Source organism: Chinchilla lanigera, unplaced genomic scaffold (assembly GCF_000276665.1).
Source record: "Chinchilla lanigera isolate Chin_1 unplaced genomic scaffold, ChiLan1.0 scaffold00005, whole genome shotgun sequence".
NCBI classification, from domain to species: Eukaryota; Metazoa; Chordata; class Mammalia; order Rodentia; family Chinchillidae; genus Chinchilla; species Chinchilla lanigera.
Genome location: NW_004955406.1, coordinates 40920387 through 40937049, shown reverse-complemented (window position 1 = coordinate 40937049; position 16663 = coordinate 40920387). Strand labels below are relative to the sequence as shown.

Below are 16663 nucleotides of genomic sequence, written 5' to 3'. Positions count from 1 at the left end.
TTGTTGACTCTGTAATACATTCAAGGATAAATTTGGAAACCTTGAGACTGCTCTATATACTTGAAGTAAATATTTGTTGCTTTTTTAAATAGCCACTCTACTCAGGGCAGATTCCTTTTATGTGTTCTCTTTCAGATCTTAAATGCTGCCTATCATGTTGAAGTCACGTTTCACTCAGGGTCCTCAGTTACAAGGATGCTCTGGGAACAAATCAAGCAGGTGGGAATTAGCAAGAGAAAAAAATTTCCATTCTTAGTTGACTCCTGTGTATCCTAGTCACTCTAGGACTAGAAAACAGAGACCTAGGAGCTGTTGTTGAGGTAGAGTATCCATGAGTTCTGGTCTGCTTGTTTGGAAGAATTATGGTTTATGTCTATTCTCAAATAATTATTAACAGCGCTCCTTTAACTCTTAAAGAGTGGTGGGTTTAAATATTTCGTGGGCTGGGGATTTAGCTCAGCGGCACAGCGCCTGCCTGGCAAGTGCAAGGTCGTGAGTTCAATTCCTGGTACCAGAAACCACCCCCCACCCTCCCCAACCCCGCCAAAAAAAAAAAAAAAAAAAAAAAAAAAAAATTCATGTAGCCATAGGCTGCCACTTCACTTGCTCCTTCATGTTTCTTTTTTCCAGGCTAAATGTCTCAGAATTAGGTGTTGTCGTTGCCAGAGGCCAAGAGTGTGGGTCTGGTCTAGAATTGGACCTGGGTCTTACGTAGTTATTTACTAATTTCAGATTCAGGCACTTCTAGACACTGAATTTAACTTACTGAAGGTTTGCAAGCAGGTATAGGAGGTCTAGTGTTTTACCTCTGGGCTGAGCCCTGAACTGGAGAGCAACTTGAACTTCATTCGGCACCTGTCTCAGGAGCCTACTCCTAATGAGTATATAGCCTGCAAAAGGAGGTGATTGTTGGGCCTTCTAGTAGTTCCTTTCTCCATTCCTCAGCGATCCCACTGTCTGCATCTTGACAGATCATCCAGCGTATCGCGTGGGTGAGCCCACCTGCCATCACTCTGGAGTGGAAGAGGAAGGTGGCCCAGGACGCCATCGAGAGCCTCAGTGCCTCCAAGCTGGCCAAGAGCATTTGCAGCCAATTCCGGACTCGGCTCAATAGTTCTCATGAGGCTTTTGCAGCCTCCTTGCGACAGGTTGGTATGTAGAAAAGGAGGTGCAGCTGGAATATGCAGAAAAGAGCCTTAGCCTTAGGCAGATGTTACACTTCCTATATGATTTTTTAAAATGCTTATAATCCCAGCATTCTGGGAGGCTGAGACAGGAGGATCACAAGTTTGAGCCTGGCCTAGGCAACAGCGAGACCATGTCTTGAAATTTAAAAAAAAAAAAAAGTTTAAAGGGCTGGAGATGTAGCTCAGTGCAAAGGCCCTAGGTTTAATCCCTATTACGACCCCCCCCCCAAAAAAAATCAGTGTACTTTTTACTCTTAAAGCATAATGTTATGTTACAGGAAATTTCATCAATAGGCTTTCACATAGATATTTTTCTCATTCTAGAGTGTGTGGGAGCTCAGTTAACTCCCCCACCCCCACTTTCACTAAGTGAGAAAAAATGGAGGAGGAACTTAATTTATATAATATTTTAGGCATGAATGGCAGAAAGGGATGATTTTCTAATTTCTTTCTAGTTCACGGGTATATGATTTGTTATTTGTTTGGCTTTTGCAGGAATGAATAGATGTGATTATAAATCCAAGAGGCAAAATTCTTATTTATTGATAGTATATGTGCTAGTCCCTGTGCTGAACATGTCACATACATGTGTAATTTAATTCTTGTAATTACCCTATGAGGTCAGTATTATTACTCCTATATTACAAGTGAGGAAGCTGAGGCTAGGGATAAGTAGTCTGACTTTTTCTATTTCCCTCTCAGCTGGAAGCTGGCCACTCAGGCCGGCTGGAGAAGACGGAAGATCTGTGGCTAAAGGTTCGGAAAGATCATGCCCCGCGCCTGGCCCGCCTTTCTCTGGAGAGCCGGTCTTTACAGGATGTCTTGCTGCATGGTGAGTCCTTATGTTTTTCCAAGTAAATTGCAGGAAAGTTTGGGGCCCCTGGACCTTATGTCTATCCTCCAAGGATCTCATTGTCCCATGCAGCTTCCTTGCAGATCTCCCTAAGTACTTACTGATATGTTTTTGAATTCCAGAAGTCTGTCTGGTCGATATTTATACAGCTTAAATAACATGACCAAAGTTTAAAGTAACCAGCTAGGCTACTTTCCACTGGTTTACAGTGGACTACATTAGAATTTCTTCCCTTGGCATGATTATGACTTCCTGATTATGACAACCTCTAAGCAGAGGTTGCCCAGTAAGCTCCTGTCCCTCCTGCCTTAGCTCTGTCTTTGCATCTTATAGGTAAACCTAAACTGGGACAGGAACTGGGCCGGGGACAGTATGGTGTGGTGTACCTGTGTGACAACTGGGGAGGACACTTCCCTTGTGCCCTCAAGTCAGTTGTCCCTCCTGATGAGAAGCACTGGAATGATCTGGCTTTGGAGTTTCACTATATGAGGTGGGTTCTGGTTTCATTCATCTTTTTGGGGAAAATCCAGAAAAGAAGCCTGAAGTCTGAAATAAGTTTTGTACCAAGACCTACAGCATGCCGTTTCGCCATACCTTGGTTTCAAAATGTGTAGGCTAGTGTTTGTGGGACTAGCTCTCTTTAAGGCCATCACTGTCTTTGCTTCTTCTTTCCCCACCATCTTCAGACTCCTTGTTCTGTTATCTTTCTTCCTTAGTTATTAAGGCTCCTGCTTCTCTGCTATTTCCATGCTGCTTTGTTCTGGGTGAAGAGGCCATTCTCTTTGTGCAGAGTTTACGCTGAGGACCATTCCCTCTGGACCTGGAATAATTGTGGCCTTGGGCTTATTCCTTCCTCATCCTGGCTGGTCATGTAGCCCAACCTCTGCATTCCCACAGGTCTCTGCCGAAGCATGAGCGGTTGGTGGACCTCCATGGGTCAGTCATTGACTACAGCTATGGTGGTGGCTCCAGCATTGCTGTGCTGCTTATCATGGAGCGGCTGCACCGGGACCTCTACACAGGGCTGAAGGTGAGGTGAGGCAAGGGGGCGGGGGCATGAGACCCACCCAGACCCATCACTTTCTTTCCAGCCTTTTATCCTTTCCCACTGATTCAGAGCCTGTTGCTTTCATAAGCAGTTGTTGGAGTATCAGGCTTTATTACACTTATTTCCAAAAAAGCTTAACTATTTATTGTCCCAGTACATATCCAGAGTACTGCTATTCACAACATTGGCCTCTGATGGTGGTGGTCAAAATCTAGACTCCTTAGAAGAACAAAAAAAGCTTTCTATAACTATTCTTCTTTCTCTTTTTTTGTTTTCCCTGGAGAAAGCCAATTTTGTTTAGTCAGAAAATATTTTGTTAGTGACTACTATGTATTAAGCACCAATAGGTGATAGCAAAAAGTATAATTTTTAGGATCTTTTAAGAGAATTATAGTTAGGGACTACTTCATGATGATGTGGAGTTTGAGTTTGACACGTATATCTCGATGGACAGGATCTAGACAGATGGAAAAAGAGGCCATTCAGGGAAGGAGCAGCATAATGTCAGAGTATTCAAAGGCCAAGAAAGACACTAAGCATGTGGGAGCATCTGCTTCCTCTGGAGAATCGGGGGAGATAATGTGCAGAGATTAGGAGTAAATTATACAAGACCCAACATGTTGAGAATTTCCACAGAATTCAAGTTTATTGTAGAAAATGAAAAGCTAAACAATCTTTACATTCTAACACAAGCCCTAGTAAGGAGTAGAGCAGACAGAAATCACTGATATGGTCTTGATTTTTTTGAAATATGCAACTGAAAAACTGGGTGGAGATGAAACCCTTAGTTGGACGTTGCGTTTCCCTCACCTAAAACAACCACCAAAAGGAAAATAGAGAAGTTACTTTTGTTTGTTCCCTACACTGGGGCTCAGTAGAAGAGAAAAGCTGACTTCAGTATATCTAGGTAGGTCCTGTCTCCAAGATACCCCTTGTACAGGTTTATAAAGAGCTTCCAGAAGTAAGACAGAGAAAGCAGAAATACTCCCAGGAGGTGTGACGAAGGAGATTACTGTCCAAGTGGTTTTCTGTTTTTATCTCAGAGGAGTTAAGCTTAGTAGTGTCTGATGCTTTTCACAGGTATGCTAGAGAACCCCATTCAGTTTTTTGGATAAGTGACATGACATTTTCTAGGAATTTAAGAGACCCTAAGTTAAAGTCATATGAATAATTTTGGTATTTGAATCCATAAAACCAAGCCTGGGCTAACAAGGCCTGTCAAGAAAGGAAGTAAGGGGCTGGGGATTTAGCTCAGCGGCAAGAGCGCCTGCCTGGCAAGCGCAAGGTCGTGAGTTCGGTTCCCGGTGCCGGAGAAAAACAAAAAAAAAAAAAAAAAAAAAAAAAGAAAGGAAGTAAATCTGCCTGAGGGACCTAAACACTCACTTTGAGCTTTGGCAGTTCCAGAGGTGTTTGCGTGTTAGAAATGACCTCATGCCTCAGTCATGCAGTTGTACCTCTCTTCGTCACCTGTGGGGATTGCCCAGCTGGCTCAACTGCAGCTTGAAAAGGATTTTATCTGGCTTTGTATTCTTTCTCTCTCCTTTTTTACCTGCTTTCCTCTTTCCCTTTTTTTACCATGAAATTTTTTGTCTTCCTGTGCCCTGGTGAAGTCTTTTAGTCCCTCACAGAAGGAAGTCTCTGTTGGTTCAAGTGAGTTGGACTGAGATGTTGCTTTGCTTGTGGTAAGTAAGCTCTTCTGTCTCCCCAAGGCTGGGCTGACCCTGGAGACGCGTTTGCAGATAGCAGTAGACGTGGTGGAGGGGATCCGCTTCCTGCACAGCCAGGGACTTGTTCATCGTGATATCAAACTGAAAAATGTGCTGGTAAGTCAGAGCTGTTTCAAAGAAGATAGCCTACTTCTTTGGGCTAAGTGACGTTTTAGAGGGTGCATAGAAATGTACTCTGGTCCTAGTAAAAGTCTAGGTGGAAAGTAGTAGAGTTCATAGCATACTGGATAGATGGTGTTTGGACTTGAAGCTTACAGAGCTGTTTCAACATAGACCTGCCTTATATTGTAAAGGTTTCCCCCCTCTCCTGTTGAATATTTTTTAATGTTACAGAAAAGTTATAAGAGTTGTACAGTGGGAACCCATATACCTTTCACCAAGATCAGTATGCACTATTTCTCTTAGTATGTTCACTTACTTTCTTACTTTCTTTCTCTCTATACATTTACATGCACACACAGGCACTTTCTTTATTGTGCTCATTTGAAAGTAAATTGCAGGTAAAACGTCATTCTTAAATACTTCACCATTATCTCCTAAGAAGAAAGTCAGTCTTCTATGTAAAGTGTCATTGTCACATTCAAGAAGTTTAACATTAATATCATACTGTTATTTAATATGTAATCTAGTCTGGCATGGTGGCTTATGCCTGGAGTCCCAGCATTATGGGAGGCTAAGGCAGGAAGATTGGAAGTTCAAGCCCACCCTGGGCAATTTACCAGCTTAATGAGTCCCTGTCTCAAGATAAAAAAAGGGCTGGGATGTAGCTCAGAATGAAGGCCCTAAGTTTAATCCTCAGTGTCACACACACACACATACACACACATGCACACACACACACACACGTGCACACACACGCACACATGTATGCACACACGCGCACATGCGCACATGCGCACATGCACACAGTCTACATTAACTTGTTCTGATCTCTCCTCCCCTCATATATTCAGTTGCTCCAAAACTGGTCCGTTAATTTGATCCAGGATCTAGGCCAAGGACCATGCAGTCAATTTTGTTGTCGTACTTCTTCAGTCTCGTTTAATCTACAGTAGTCCTTCTGTTTTGGCTTTTGTTACACTGATATTGGGGGAGTCTAGGTCTTTGTTATTACTTAGGGTTTGATTGCAGATGCTGGATGAGAGCTGAGTAAAGGTAAGTAAAGATAGTCATGAGCTCATCAGTTCTGTTACCTAAATTATAAAGAATCTTTTGACATATTCTTCTTGAAAAAATTTTAGAGTATCATGAAGGTGTTTCTGACATCATTTCAGTGACATATAAAGATGACAGCAGTTTGGGGTACAGGAAAGATGCCCCTAAAATTGTAGGCTGAAACTTAATAGCTAAATGAGACAGATTTATTCTCATGGATTTTGGGGGGTTGTTTGTTTTTCATTTTTTGTGGTGCTGGGGATCAAGCCCAGGACGTTGCACAAGGGTAGAGCTAGGCAGGTATTCTTCACTGAGCTGTACCCCCAGCTCTTTCTTGGATCCTTACGAAAGCAAACAGCAGGAATTTCAGGAATCTCAACTGACCAGAAGACCTCAGTTTTCTGTCCTGGGGTCAGGAGAACAACCAAAAGCTAAAAAATTTTCCTCAGTATACAGTATTTCTGTGGACTTTCATTTATTTATTCTTCTAAGATTTAGAAAAATCCTGATATATATGCCAAGCACTATGCCAGGTGCCAGGGATACAAGGATGAAAGAAGCAGTCCCAGCCTTCATATTGCTTATGGGGAAGAGGACAGTAATGGGAATGAATCTGGGGATAAGGAGATTGGAGAAAGAGTTTATTTTAGCTTAGGTGTATAACTAAGAGCTGTGTGCAGGATCAGAGACAAGGTGACTGTCATCCTGTTTTGTTGGCAGCTGGACAAACAGAACCGTGCCAAGATCACAGACTTAGGATTCTGCAAGCCAGAGGCCATGATGTCAGGCAGCATTGTGGGGACACCAATCCACATGGCCCCTGAACTTTTCACAGGTACAGCAGGGGGGCAGGGAGTGTGTTTGGGCTGGGCTCGGTACTCTAACGCTGAGTAATTTCCCTAGGCCGAGTAGTAGGCACAGGTACTCTTGGCAGGTCTGATACAGGCGAGGATGAAATGAGAACAGGGAAGCCTAAGGCAGATAAGGGGGAAAGTGCAGGGATAAAGAGTTGAGAAAGAAAAGAGAGTCTTTTGCATGTCTAAGTTATTATTGCCACACTTGCCTAAATCAGCCCATTATTTGATCATAAAGAATTAGGTAATTCTTATATAATAAAATTGTCCTCTATCATTAAAGAATTTACAATTGACATAGAGATATTTTGGGAGTAAAGCAATTTGGAAGCAGCTTGAGGCTGTATGTGATTAAATGCTAAAGTAATGGCTATATAATATTCTGTTGGTGTTTAGTAAAGGTTGAAATGTGTGGTGGTTTTGTGGTAGAACGAATCTGATCTGGAAAAATTGGTGGGTGGGAAGGGAACTTACAGTGTAGACTCTGAGGGAGGCAGTGTCTATGTTTTGTTTTGTTTAATCCTTTCAATAATTCTGTATTGATTTTGAGGTACTTTTATGTCCATTTCACGGATAGAGTTGAGACCAGATTCATGAAGTAACTCATCCCAAAAACACTGAGCTAGAAGGCCATGGTCCTGGAATCTGAATCTAGATCTTTCTGTGTTCAGAGTCCAAGCACATGTAATGAAGGAAGAAAACTTCTAGGGGTTGGAGAAGGGAAATACTGATGAAAACTGTAGAATACAAATAAACATGACAGGGGAAAAAAGAATCCTATTTGAGAACAGTGTCAAACAAGGTTGGAGATAAATACACTGAGCTTGTACAGGAGTTAGGTTTATTGTTCAAAAAGTCAGGAGCTGTTGAGCTTTTGCCCAGGGAAGAGATGAAAGGAAAATGTTTATGGAATGTTAGCGCAATGGGGATTTGAGTGACAAGTACCAGTGGGAGGAGGCCACTTAGGTTATCTCCAGGATCAGGGTGGTGTTAATGCTGATACAAAAAAGTGGCTTATTTGAGATCAATTCAGAGTAAGAATAAGCAAGATTTTGTTATTAACTTGCTGAGTGATGAACAGAAAAGAATAATTAAAAGATGACTATAAACTTCTGAGCCTGAGTGAATAGGGAATGATTGTACTTTGCCAAGGAAGACAGAAAAGTGATTGTTGACCTAATCATGAGTATTAATACCAGCTAAAATCAGTAGTGTATTTGAATTGATTTCATTTCGTACATGTCTTCCCCAACTCTTCATTAAGTGATACCCTTACGTAAGCATTAGGAAGTAGGTAGACAACTGTTATTCTGCCCACATCTGAACCAAGTGGATAGTCATCAGTTTTCTGCCCCTAGCTTTCTCTTGTTTTTGTTTTTAAATTTCTGTTCCCACTACTGTTATTCTGTTTTTGGCTGTTATTCATATTTAATCCCAGTAGCTGTAATCTCAACTACTCGGGAATCTGAGGCACAAGGATTGTAAATTTAAAGCCAGTCTGGGCAACTCAGCAATACTTGTCTCAAAAATTAAAAAGGGTTGGGGATGTACCTGAATGGTCCATTCCCTGGGAATTTAAAAAAAATAAGAAAATAAAATAGGCTAAAACAGGTTACCGCTTTGTGTAAAACATGTGACTTCTTGCTGCCCATTAGATCCAGACTCTTCTCTGTGCCTTCAAAACTTGTTATATACTGGTTCCCATGTACTCTACCATCACCCACCTATATTTTCCCAGTGTGACCCAATATTAATTATGTAGATGTCCATGAAGCTAAAAGGCATGACTCTCCTCCTTTGTCAAGTTCTGGTCTTGACTCTCTTCATGCCTAGCTTTGACTTCTTGCTACCATATTGTTCTGTTGTGAAGTGGGATTATAAGTGTGCCCTGCTGCATGGCAAGGTTGTTATGAAAGGTGGTGGGGGTTAAAAGCCTTAGAAGAAAATGTGTAATGACTTGCAGGCGCAGCGTGGTGTGATGCTGCTGCCCTTCTCTCCTTGGCTCACTGTTTCTCACCCCTTCCTGCTGTAGGGAAGTATGACAATTCCGTGGATGTCTATGCTTTTGGGATTCTTTTCTGGTATATCTGCTCAGGCTCTGTCAAACTTCCTGAAGCATTTGAGAGGTGCGCTAGCAAAGACCATCTCTGGAACAACGTGCGGAAAGGTAAGAGCCACAAGCCCCACTCTACCTTGACACCCCTGGTGGAGCAGACTGAGCCCAGGCACTGCAGCAGGGGCCCCATCACCCTCTGGCCACTCCACAGCTGGACCACATATACACTTACACCGTCGTGGGATCCCAAAAAGACACTTTTAAGTCAAACCTTTGTTTCCAGACAATACTGTATTGAACTAACTAAAAAGTGCTTTTTTTTTTTTTTTTTAAACTTTACAATTCTTCAGTTTCTATGCCAGTGCATTCCAATTTCCCATCACTGTTCTTATCAGGTTCTAACCTAGATGTGTGCAGTGGGAGCTAAAGCTTGCATTCCTTAGTATCCTGTGCCCCAATTTGCATGATCAGCTCTTTGTATTGGGCCCACCTCACTGACTAGTCTTTTATTTGGTGGTGGTGGTGGGACTGAGGATTGAACCCAGAGTGTTCATACTGAGCTATATCCCCAACCCTTTTTTATTTTTTGAGAGAAGGTCTTGCAGAGTCACTAAGTTGCCCAGGCTGACCTCAAACTTATAATGCTCCTGCCTCAACATCCAAGGGATTACAGGCATGTGCTGCTGTGCCCTCCTCACTCACTGGTCTTATCTCTGTGCTCCTTTCTTTAGGGGCCCGTCCAGAACGTTTGCCTGTATTTGATGAAGAGTGCTGGCAGTTGATGGAAGCCTGTTGGGATGGTGACCCCTCTAAGAGGCCTCTCTTGGGCATTGTCCAGCCTATGCTCCAGGGCATTATGGACCGTCTCTGCAAGTCAAGTTTCGAGCAGCCGAACAGAGGACTAGATGATTCTATTTGAAAGCAAAAACCTTTTTCCCCCACTGTTTCTTTCTTTCCCCTCACCTTTTGGCAATGGGGAGAATTTGACATTTATTCACTATAGGGAGCTCATGGGGGACTTGGTGCTTGCTGAGCAGCTTGAGACCTTGCCAGAGATGGCTCCTAGGCAGTGAGGAGCTGGATGGCTGCAGAGCGACTGGAGCAGTTCACTGATCCCCCATACTACCCCTTCAGCAAAAAATTGTCTAAGATGTGCAGAAGTGGAACATGGGATGTTCTGGCCTCAAAACAGAAAAGGAGGCAAATGTTACCATTGTCTGTTCACTGTATTATGTTTCTGAGACAAAAAGTAGGGCACTGTAGTGGCAGTAGTATTAAAAACATCATTTTCATGATGTCAGCTCTGGCTAGGAATAGTTTGAGTCTACCCAATGGTTAGGACCACTTAGAAAATTTGACCTTAGTTCAGGATTCTGTGAACATAAGGACAGAAAAGAAAACATCGTGGTTGCCTGGTTCTTGCTATCTATAACCAGGGATCTCAGGTTGTAATAGTACAGCTAAGAAGCTAGAAACAAGACTGCTGTTCCTCACTGTGCCAGTGTGTTTACATTTATAGGGCCACACATCCCTAATTTCTAGGGGAGGGATTAACTGTTACATCACCAAGAGGCAAAAAAAAAAAAAAAAAAAAAAGGCATGTGCATATGTATGTATATATGTATATAACCTGTTGGATTTGAGTTACTGCTAACTCCAGAACAGAATCTGTTCTTTGGCCTATGGGTCTTCCCTCTCACAGCCCTCTGCTGGTCTGAGGTGGCACAGTTCCAGACTGCAGAGCACATGATACTGGGGTGTGAGTGTCTGAGCAGAACCAACCTAGTGTGAAACGTGGGTGAGGCCTGAGAGCTGGGAAGGGTCATACCCATGGCCTGCATAGAGAACTCCTAGAAGGGTACCAGCTGATTTTCATAGAAACTCTTCTTTTTGTGTTTGAAACTAAGGCACTAATACTTTTAGAGCTTAACCAGTGGTTAAAAAGCCAAGGCTTCTTCTATACCTTCCTTTTACCTTATTTTAAATATAATCTGTTAGAAGAAAAAGGAACCAGACCTTTCCCCACCAAAAAACAAAACAAAACAAAAAAAACAATAGAAGACCAGTTTTGTGTATTATCTGGAAAGCACCCTGTCTTTGTGTCTGAGGAGGAAAAACTGACTCCTGGCTGAGATGGGGAGCAGTTGAAATATTGGTGTATCTCAGCTCTTGATTTCAAGCCTTGCTCCACAAAACTGTCTGTGAGCTGTAGAAACACAGGTCAGTGAAGGAGTAGACATGGAGGTGGGCAGCCTCCATGCATCTGTCCAATCTCAAGGGCTATGGATGGGTGCTCTGTCCAGCTTCAAAGTGTGAAGTAGGTCCCGGAGTAGGTGTTTAAGATGAGTGTTACATTAGCGCTGGGGTTTTCTAGGGTTGTAACTGAATGACCAGCCCTTACATATTAACAAAGTATAAGCAGAGTATATAATAACTTTCATATAACTTAAAGTTTAGTTTTAAAACTTTAGCCATCCTAGGCTCTGATTATGATATGTTTGAGCACAGTAGCAGTCTCAGCACTTGCAGCCCCTTCAGGAACTTCATGTAATGCTATACATCTTTTTACATTTAAATGATAAAGTAAGTGACTGACCAGTGTCTTTGGGGCATTGGCTCCAACTTCATTTTGGTACAGTGTTCAGCATATCTCGTAGAATTTTAACACCTATTTAACTACACTTCAGTTACTCTATTCCCCTTGACATTAACTTACTGCCCTTCTGGGGATGATGATGGGGCTCCAGGAAGCTGCATGTCAAGTTAAGGAATAAGTAGTCTCTGCCAAAGAATCGTTGTACATCTGTTCTCTATGAAATTCCAAGAAAAATCTTACATAGTTAGTTCCCCTTTCCAGTCCACACTCTTAATTCTAGTATAATCAGGAGTCTGTACTTCCATTGTGAAGACCACATTCCGAATGTTCTTTGGAAGTCTTAGCTGAAACTCCCATTACACACGGGAAGTTAAATTTTTTCCCAGCCAGAGACCCTTTTCAGCTCATCTCCTGTGGTTAGTCCACTCTCAGATACCAGTTTTCTGTCAAATTGCCGACATTTTTGCCTAGTGGAAAGGGCAAGGGGACTGGTACTAGGTAAGGAGGTGAGTAGTTACTTTCATTATAAAAAAGTATTCTGAGAAAAGGTGCAAGATATGCCTGGAAGTGTCCAGGCCAACCAAAGTCTACATATGGATATTTGGGGCTGTTATTTAAATACTCAGCAGGCTGAGTGCAGGAATATGTACCCACATGTGTATAATGTATGTGTACTTTTGTTGTATAACGTTGTTAGCTAATTTTGGATTTTTTTCCCTTGGCACCTATTATAATTAAAATTATGGAATGCCATGAAAAGTACTGTATTGTATACTACTTGAGAAGACACTAGATATTCTGAGAAGTGTGGCAGTACTTGGGCAGGACAGGGCACATCACAGCCAATATCCTGAGGCTCTTACTTCCAAGTTTTGGTTGTTTGTGTTCCCAAGTGGTGAGGTAAGATCATGGCTGAGGGAGGAAGAAGCCTGGCCTGAAAAATTACCCTTACTGTGTTCAGTCCTTCTAAAAAACTTAATGAGGGCAGTTTACCCCACCCCAAAAATATCACCTGGCCTTTTTTCGTGAGCTTGAAGTCTGGTTGCTCATTTGGCTTCAGAACCAAGCAAGAGGCCTTCCTGCAGTGCAGTCAGAAGAAACTGCAGTGAAGCTTGGGCCCCTGGACTAGTGACCCTGTGCCTAGAGCTTACAGTACAAGTGAGCGATGCTGGTCCAGAGGAGGTGCCCATAGGCAGACCCTGCCCTCCTGATGTCCTGCTTCCCTGCTCCCCTGCTCCCCCGCTCCTCTGTAGAGTGGATCCTTGACTGAGCAAGCCTTCCACGGCTCTGGGCAGGAGGGCTTCGCTGCTGTTGCCGGACCAAAGAGTCATATCTGACTCCATCACCTTTAAGGGGACAGAGTCTAGGCAGCAGCTGCTCGTATTTTATTTTTTAAACACTAAAGCTCAAAGAAGTAGTAGGGGAAAAGGTATGTTACTACCACAGATAGAAACAGGAGAATGGTAGAACTCTTGACCAGTATCTGTCAGCTTCCGAACGGATTTTTGTAACTTTGCTTGAGCTGCCAAAAGAGGGCTTGGAGGGCTGAGGGGCAGCACAGTGGCAGGGTGCAGCCTTGCCTGTGCTTGACCTTGGCTTCCATCCCCAGTACCAAAAACCCAGAACAAAGGAGTTGGGAAATGCTTCTCCTGATAGAACGACTAGAGTGTCAGGGCTGAGAGGTGACAGCTACACTGAATGACACTTCATTTTTTGGTTTACTATTTAGCACTGAGAAGCCCGGAGTGGGGGGTGTGATTACAGCAGCACCGTGAGATACTGAGGCAACCTCTGGCCTTGATTTACAGAGATGCCACACTTGGTGCTCCACTGGGCCAATCTGGAAGCCTCTGAAGTTGGCACTGCATCAGAGCAGGATGAACAGCCCTGGAAATGCCCATCACCAAAGAGGAGTTACTTTCTTTGAACTTTTAAAGCTTGCTTTTTGGGTTTGCTGGCTCAAATAACTCATTTTTCTTAAAAAGAAGATGAAGGGTGTATTTTTCCAAATATCGGGGTGGGGTAGAGCTAGATTGATAAGAAGGGTAAGAAAGGAGTGGCCTTGAGGTGTTTCTATCACAAACTCCCCTGGAGGTTCCAGATAGCACTCTTGTTCTTAGCTATTGTTTCATGTTTAACTTCTGCTTTTTAAACATCTACTCCAGCTGAGGTGATGGCAGAGACAGTGTGAGAACATCTGTCACCGGGAGGCCAGCTTGCTGAGAAAAGTGGTCACCAATAGCTTGTTGTCTTTTGTCTTTATGTAATGGTTTTTTTGTTTGTGTTAAAGGACTAATATTTGTTACAGTGTTAAAAGTGTAACATACTAAGTGTGTAGAATAAAAGTGCAATAACAAGAAAAATACCTTGGCACAAACTCTGTATGCCCCCTCCTTCCTTGTGCTACCTGGCTTTGTCCATATTGTTACAGGAGGACCATGTTAACTGTGTATTTTTAAGAGATGCAACTATGGGTTAAGTCTTTGCTTAGCATAATTTTGAATGGTGGGGTTTGGTTTTATAGAGTATTCTATATAATTGTTAGGATGCACAAATACAGGATGTGCTGTATAATAAAGATCACATTAACGTTTTAGTTTTACATCTGTTTGGCTTTGGCTTTCCTTTACTACCTGTGTTACCAGGATGCCCTCTAATCCATTGCATTTTCACTGTGACCTGCAATCAGGTGACTTTCAATTTGCCTTAGGGGATACTGGTGAAACTGTTGCTCCCTGAGCAAGGTCTCCTCCAGACCTCGTAATGGTTCACTTTTTTTTTTTTACACAGTACTGGGAATCACATTCAGGGCCTGTACTGAGCTACATCTCCAGCCCTTATTTGTTTTTGAGGCAGTGTTTCACTAAGTGGGTAAAAGTGTTAAAGGGGACAGAGGGTAAGTTTGCCAGGCTGGGCTTAAACTTGTGATCCTCGTGCCTCAGCCTCCTCAAGTGTTGGGATTCTAGGCATGCACCATCATTCCTGGCTCCATTGAGTCTCTAACTGGGTACACCTTATATACCATCACTGGAGGATGGCAGGGAAATGAGAGATGGGATTGTGGGGAAAAAGAGACAAAGTGGGATGACAGCATTTATTTCACAGCCTATCCTGAGGTGATACCCTTTCTCCAACTTGTTTTAAGCATGAACTTGCAGCATTCCAAGTTTATATGTGAGCCTACCTGTTACATGGAGGGAGTTTGGGGCTGCAACCTATACACCAGCCTATCTGCATTTAGAATATTTTGAGTCTTTGGGCTCACCCAGCTGATCAGATTTGCTGGCGTAGCAGTGTCTGACAGGCCCCAGCAGCAGGGCAGTCATGTCTGGTCCCTAGGGAGGCCAGTGTGCAGTAGGGTTCTCCTATGGGCTGTGTTTATTTTGGTTTGTTTTAATTTATCTCATATCATGTTGGGCTTGTGTTGCTGTGTCACTTTTGCTCTATTTGTGATGTGATTGGAACACAAGGCTGGCCAGGAGATGGAGGCACATTTTACACAGATGGTGTGTTTGTTTCTTGAGGGAAAAGCTGAAGTTGGGTCCCAGTGGTTCTCAGCTTCCACCTCCACAGTAGTCCTGTGATGCAGGGCAGCCTTGTGTGATGGCTTGTGTCTAGATGTCCCCTCAAAGCCTCATGCAGTCATAGGTGGAGCTTTTCAGAGGTGGCTGGATCTAAGTGTGTAATGCTGATATTAAGGATGTGTGATTACTAAATTAGTTCACTGATTAGTTTGGCATAATTCTTTTGTTTTTTTGGTTTTTGGTTTTTTTCTGGTACCGGGAACCGAACTCATGACGTTGCACTTGCCAAGCAGGCGTTGTGCCGCTGAGCTAAACCCCCAGCCCAGTTTGGCGTAATTCTGAATGTGGATAATGGAACAGCCCACCCTGGGTGTGAGTACTGCCTGCCCTCAGAATGTGTAGCTTGGATAGAGTATAAGGGACAGAAAGAGTGCTGCTATTGTCACTTGTTGTCCACTTCTTTTGCTGCTTCCTGCCTGCCGTAAACAGTTTCTCCTCTGTGATGCCCCTCTGCCATACCACCCTGCCAGCCAGTTATGGCCTGAAACTTCTACACTGTGAGCTGAAATAAACCTTTCCTCCTTTAACTTGGGTGTTGGGTATTTTGTCTCAGGAATGAGAAAAAGTAACTAAGACACCTTATAAGCTTGTGACTCTCCCCTGACACAAGCCATTTTTCACGGTTAAACTTGCTATCTTGTATGCATATATTCTCTATTCTCCTAGCATAAAGTTCAGTGTTACTGAGTTCTCCTAACCTTTTCCCTTTCCACTGTTATGGAAAACAGTATCTGTGGTATACACATTTTGAACATGCTTTTTCAAGAACACATCCCTCAAAGCTGAAAGCCTTCCCTCTAAAATCAGGAACAAGACAAAGATGTTCATTATCACCACACCTGTGCAGCACAGTCCTCGAAACATTAGCCAGAGCAATCAGGCAAGAGAAAGAAAAGGAATATATATGAAAGGACAAAGTCAAATTATTATCTTCAGATGACATGATCCTTTACTTACAAGACCCCAAAACTCCACCAGGAGACCCCTAGAATTGATAGCCAAATTCAGCAGTGTAGCAGGATACAAAATAAGCACAACAATCAATAACATTAATATACTAATAAAGAATTCACTGAAAAACCAATTAGGAAAACAATACCATTCACAACAGTATCAAAAAAATCAAGTACTTAGGTATATTAAGTCCTCGGCTTACACACAAGCTCCAGGAGAATGTTTATAAGTTGGATTTGTTCATAGTCCAACAAGGTGAGTCCTATACAATACACCTGTGAAAGTTGGCAACTCAAGTATTCATAAGTAAAGGACTTACTGTATTAACCTATCTAAAGAAGTGAAAGACCTCTACAATGAAAATAACATCAGACAAAGGAAATCAAAGAGAACATCAGAAAATGGCAAACTATTTCCTGTTCCTGGATAGGCAGAGCAAACATAGTCAAAATGGCTATACTTCCAAAACTGATATGCAGATTTAATGCAACTGCTATCAAAATACCAATGTCATTTCTCACAGAGCTAGAGAAAATCCTAAAATCTATATGGAATCAGAAGAGACTCAGAAGAGCAAAAGCAATCTGGATAACAAAAGCAAAACAGGTGGCATCACAATCCCAGACCCGAAATTATACTATAAAGCTAC

At 42.6% G+C, this 16663-nt stretch overlaps 1 protein-coding gene across 1 annotated transcript in view; it reads left to right on the top strand.

Moving 5' to 3' along the window:
* Dstyk (dual serine/threonine and tyrosine protein kinase) overlaps window positions 1–14078 on the top strand; it is a 48462-nt gene extending 34384 nt beyond the window's left edge. The window contains exons 5-13 of the mRNA XM_005375347.1: window positions 136–219; window positions 972–1148; window positions 1890–2019; window positions 2374–2530; window positions 2938–3070; window positions 4798–4911; window positions 6691–6805; window positions 8857–8991; window positions 9612–14078. Of these exons, the coding sequence (XP_005375404.1) occupies window positions 136–219; window positions 972–1148; window positions 1890–2019; window positions 2374–2530; window positions 2938–3070; window positions 4798–4911; window positions 6691–6805; window positions 8857–8991; window positions 9612–9799 (1233 nt within the window). The 3' untranslated portion in view covers window positions 9800–14078. The remainder of the gene's footprint in view (window positions 1–135; window positions 220–971; window positions 1149–1889; window positions 2020–2373; window positions 2531–2937; window positions 3071–4797; window positions 4912–6690; window positions 6806–8856; window positions 8992–9611) is intronic.
* The last annotated feature ends 2585 nt before the right edge of the window (window positions 14079–16663 follow it).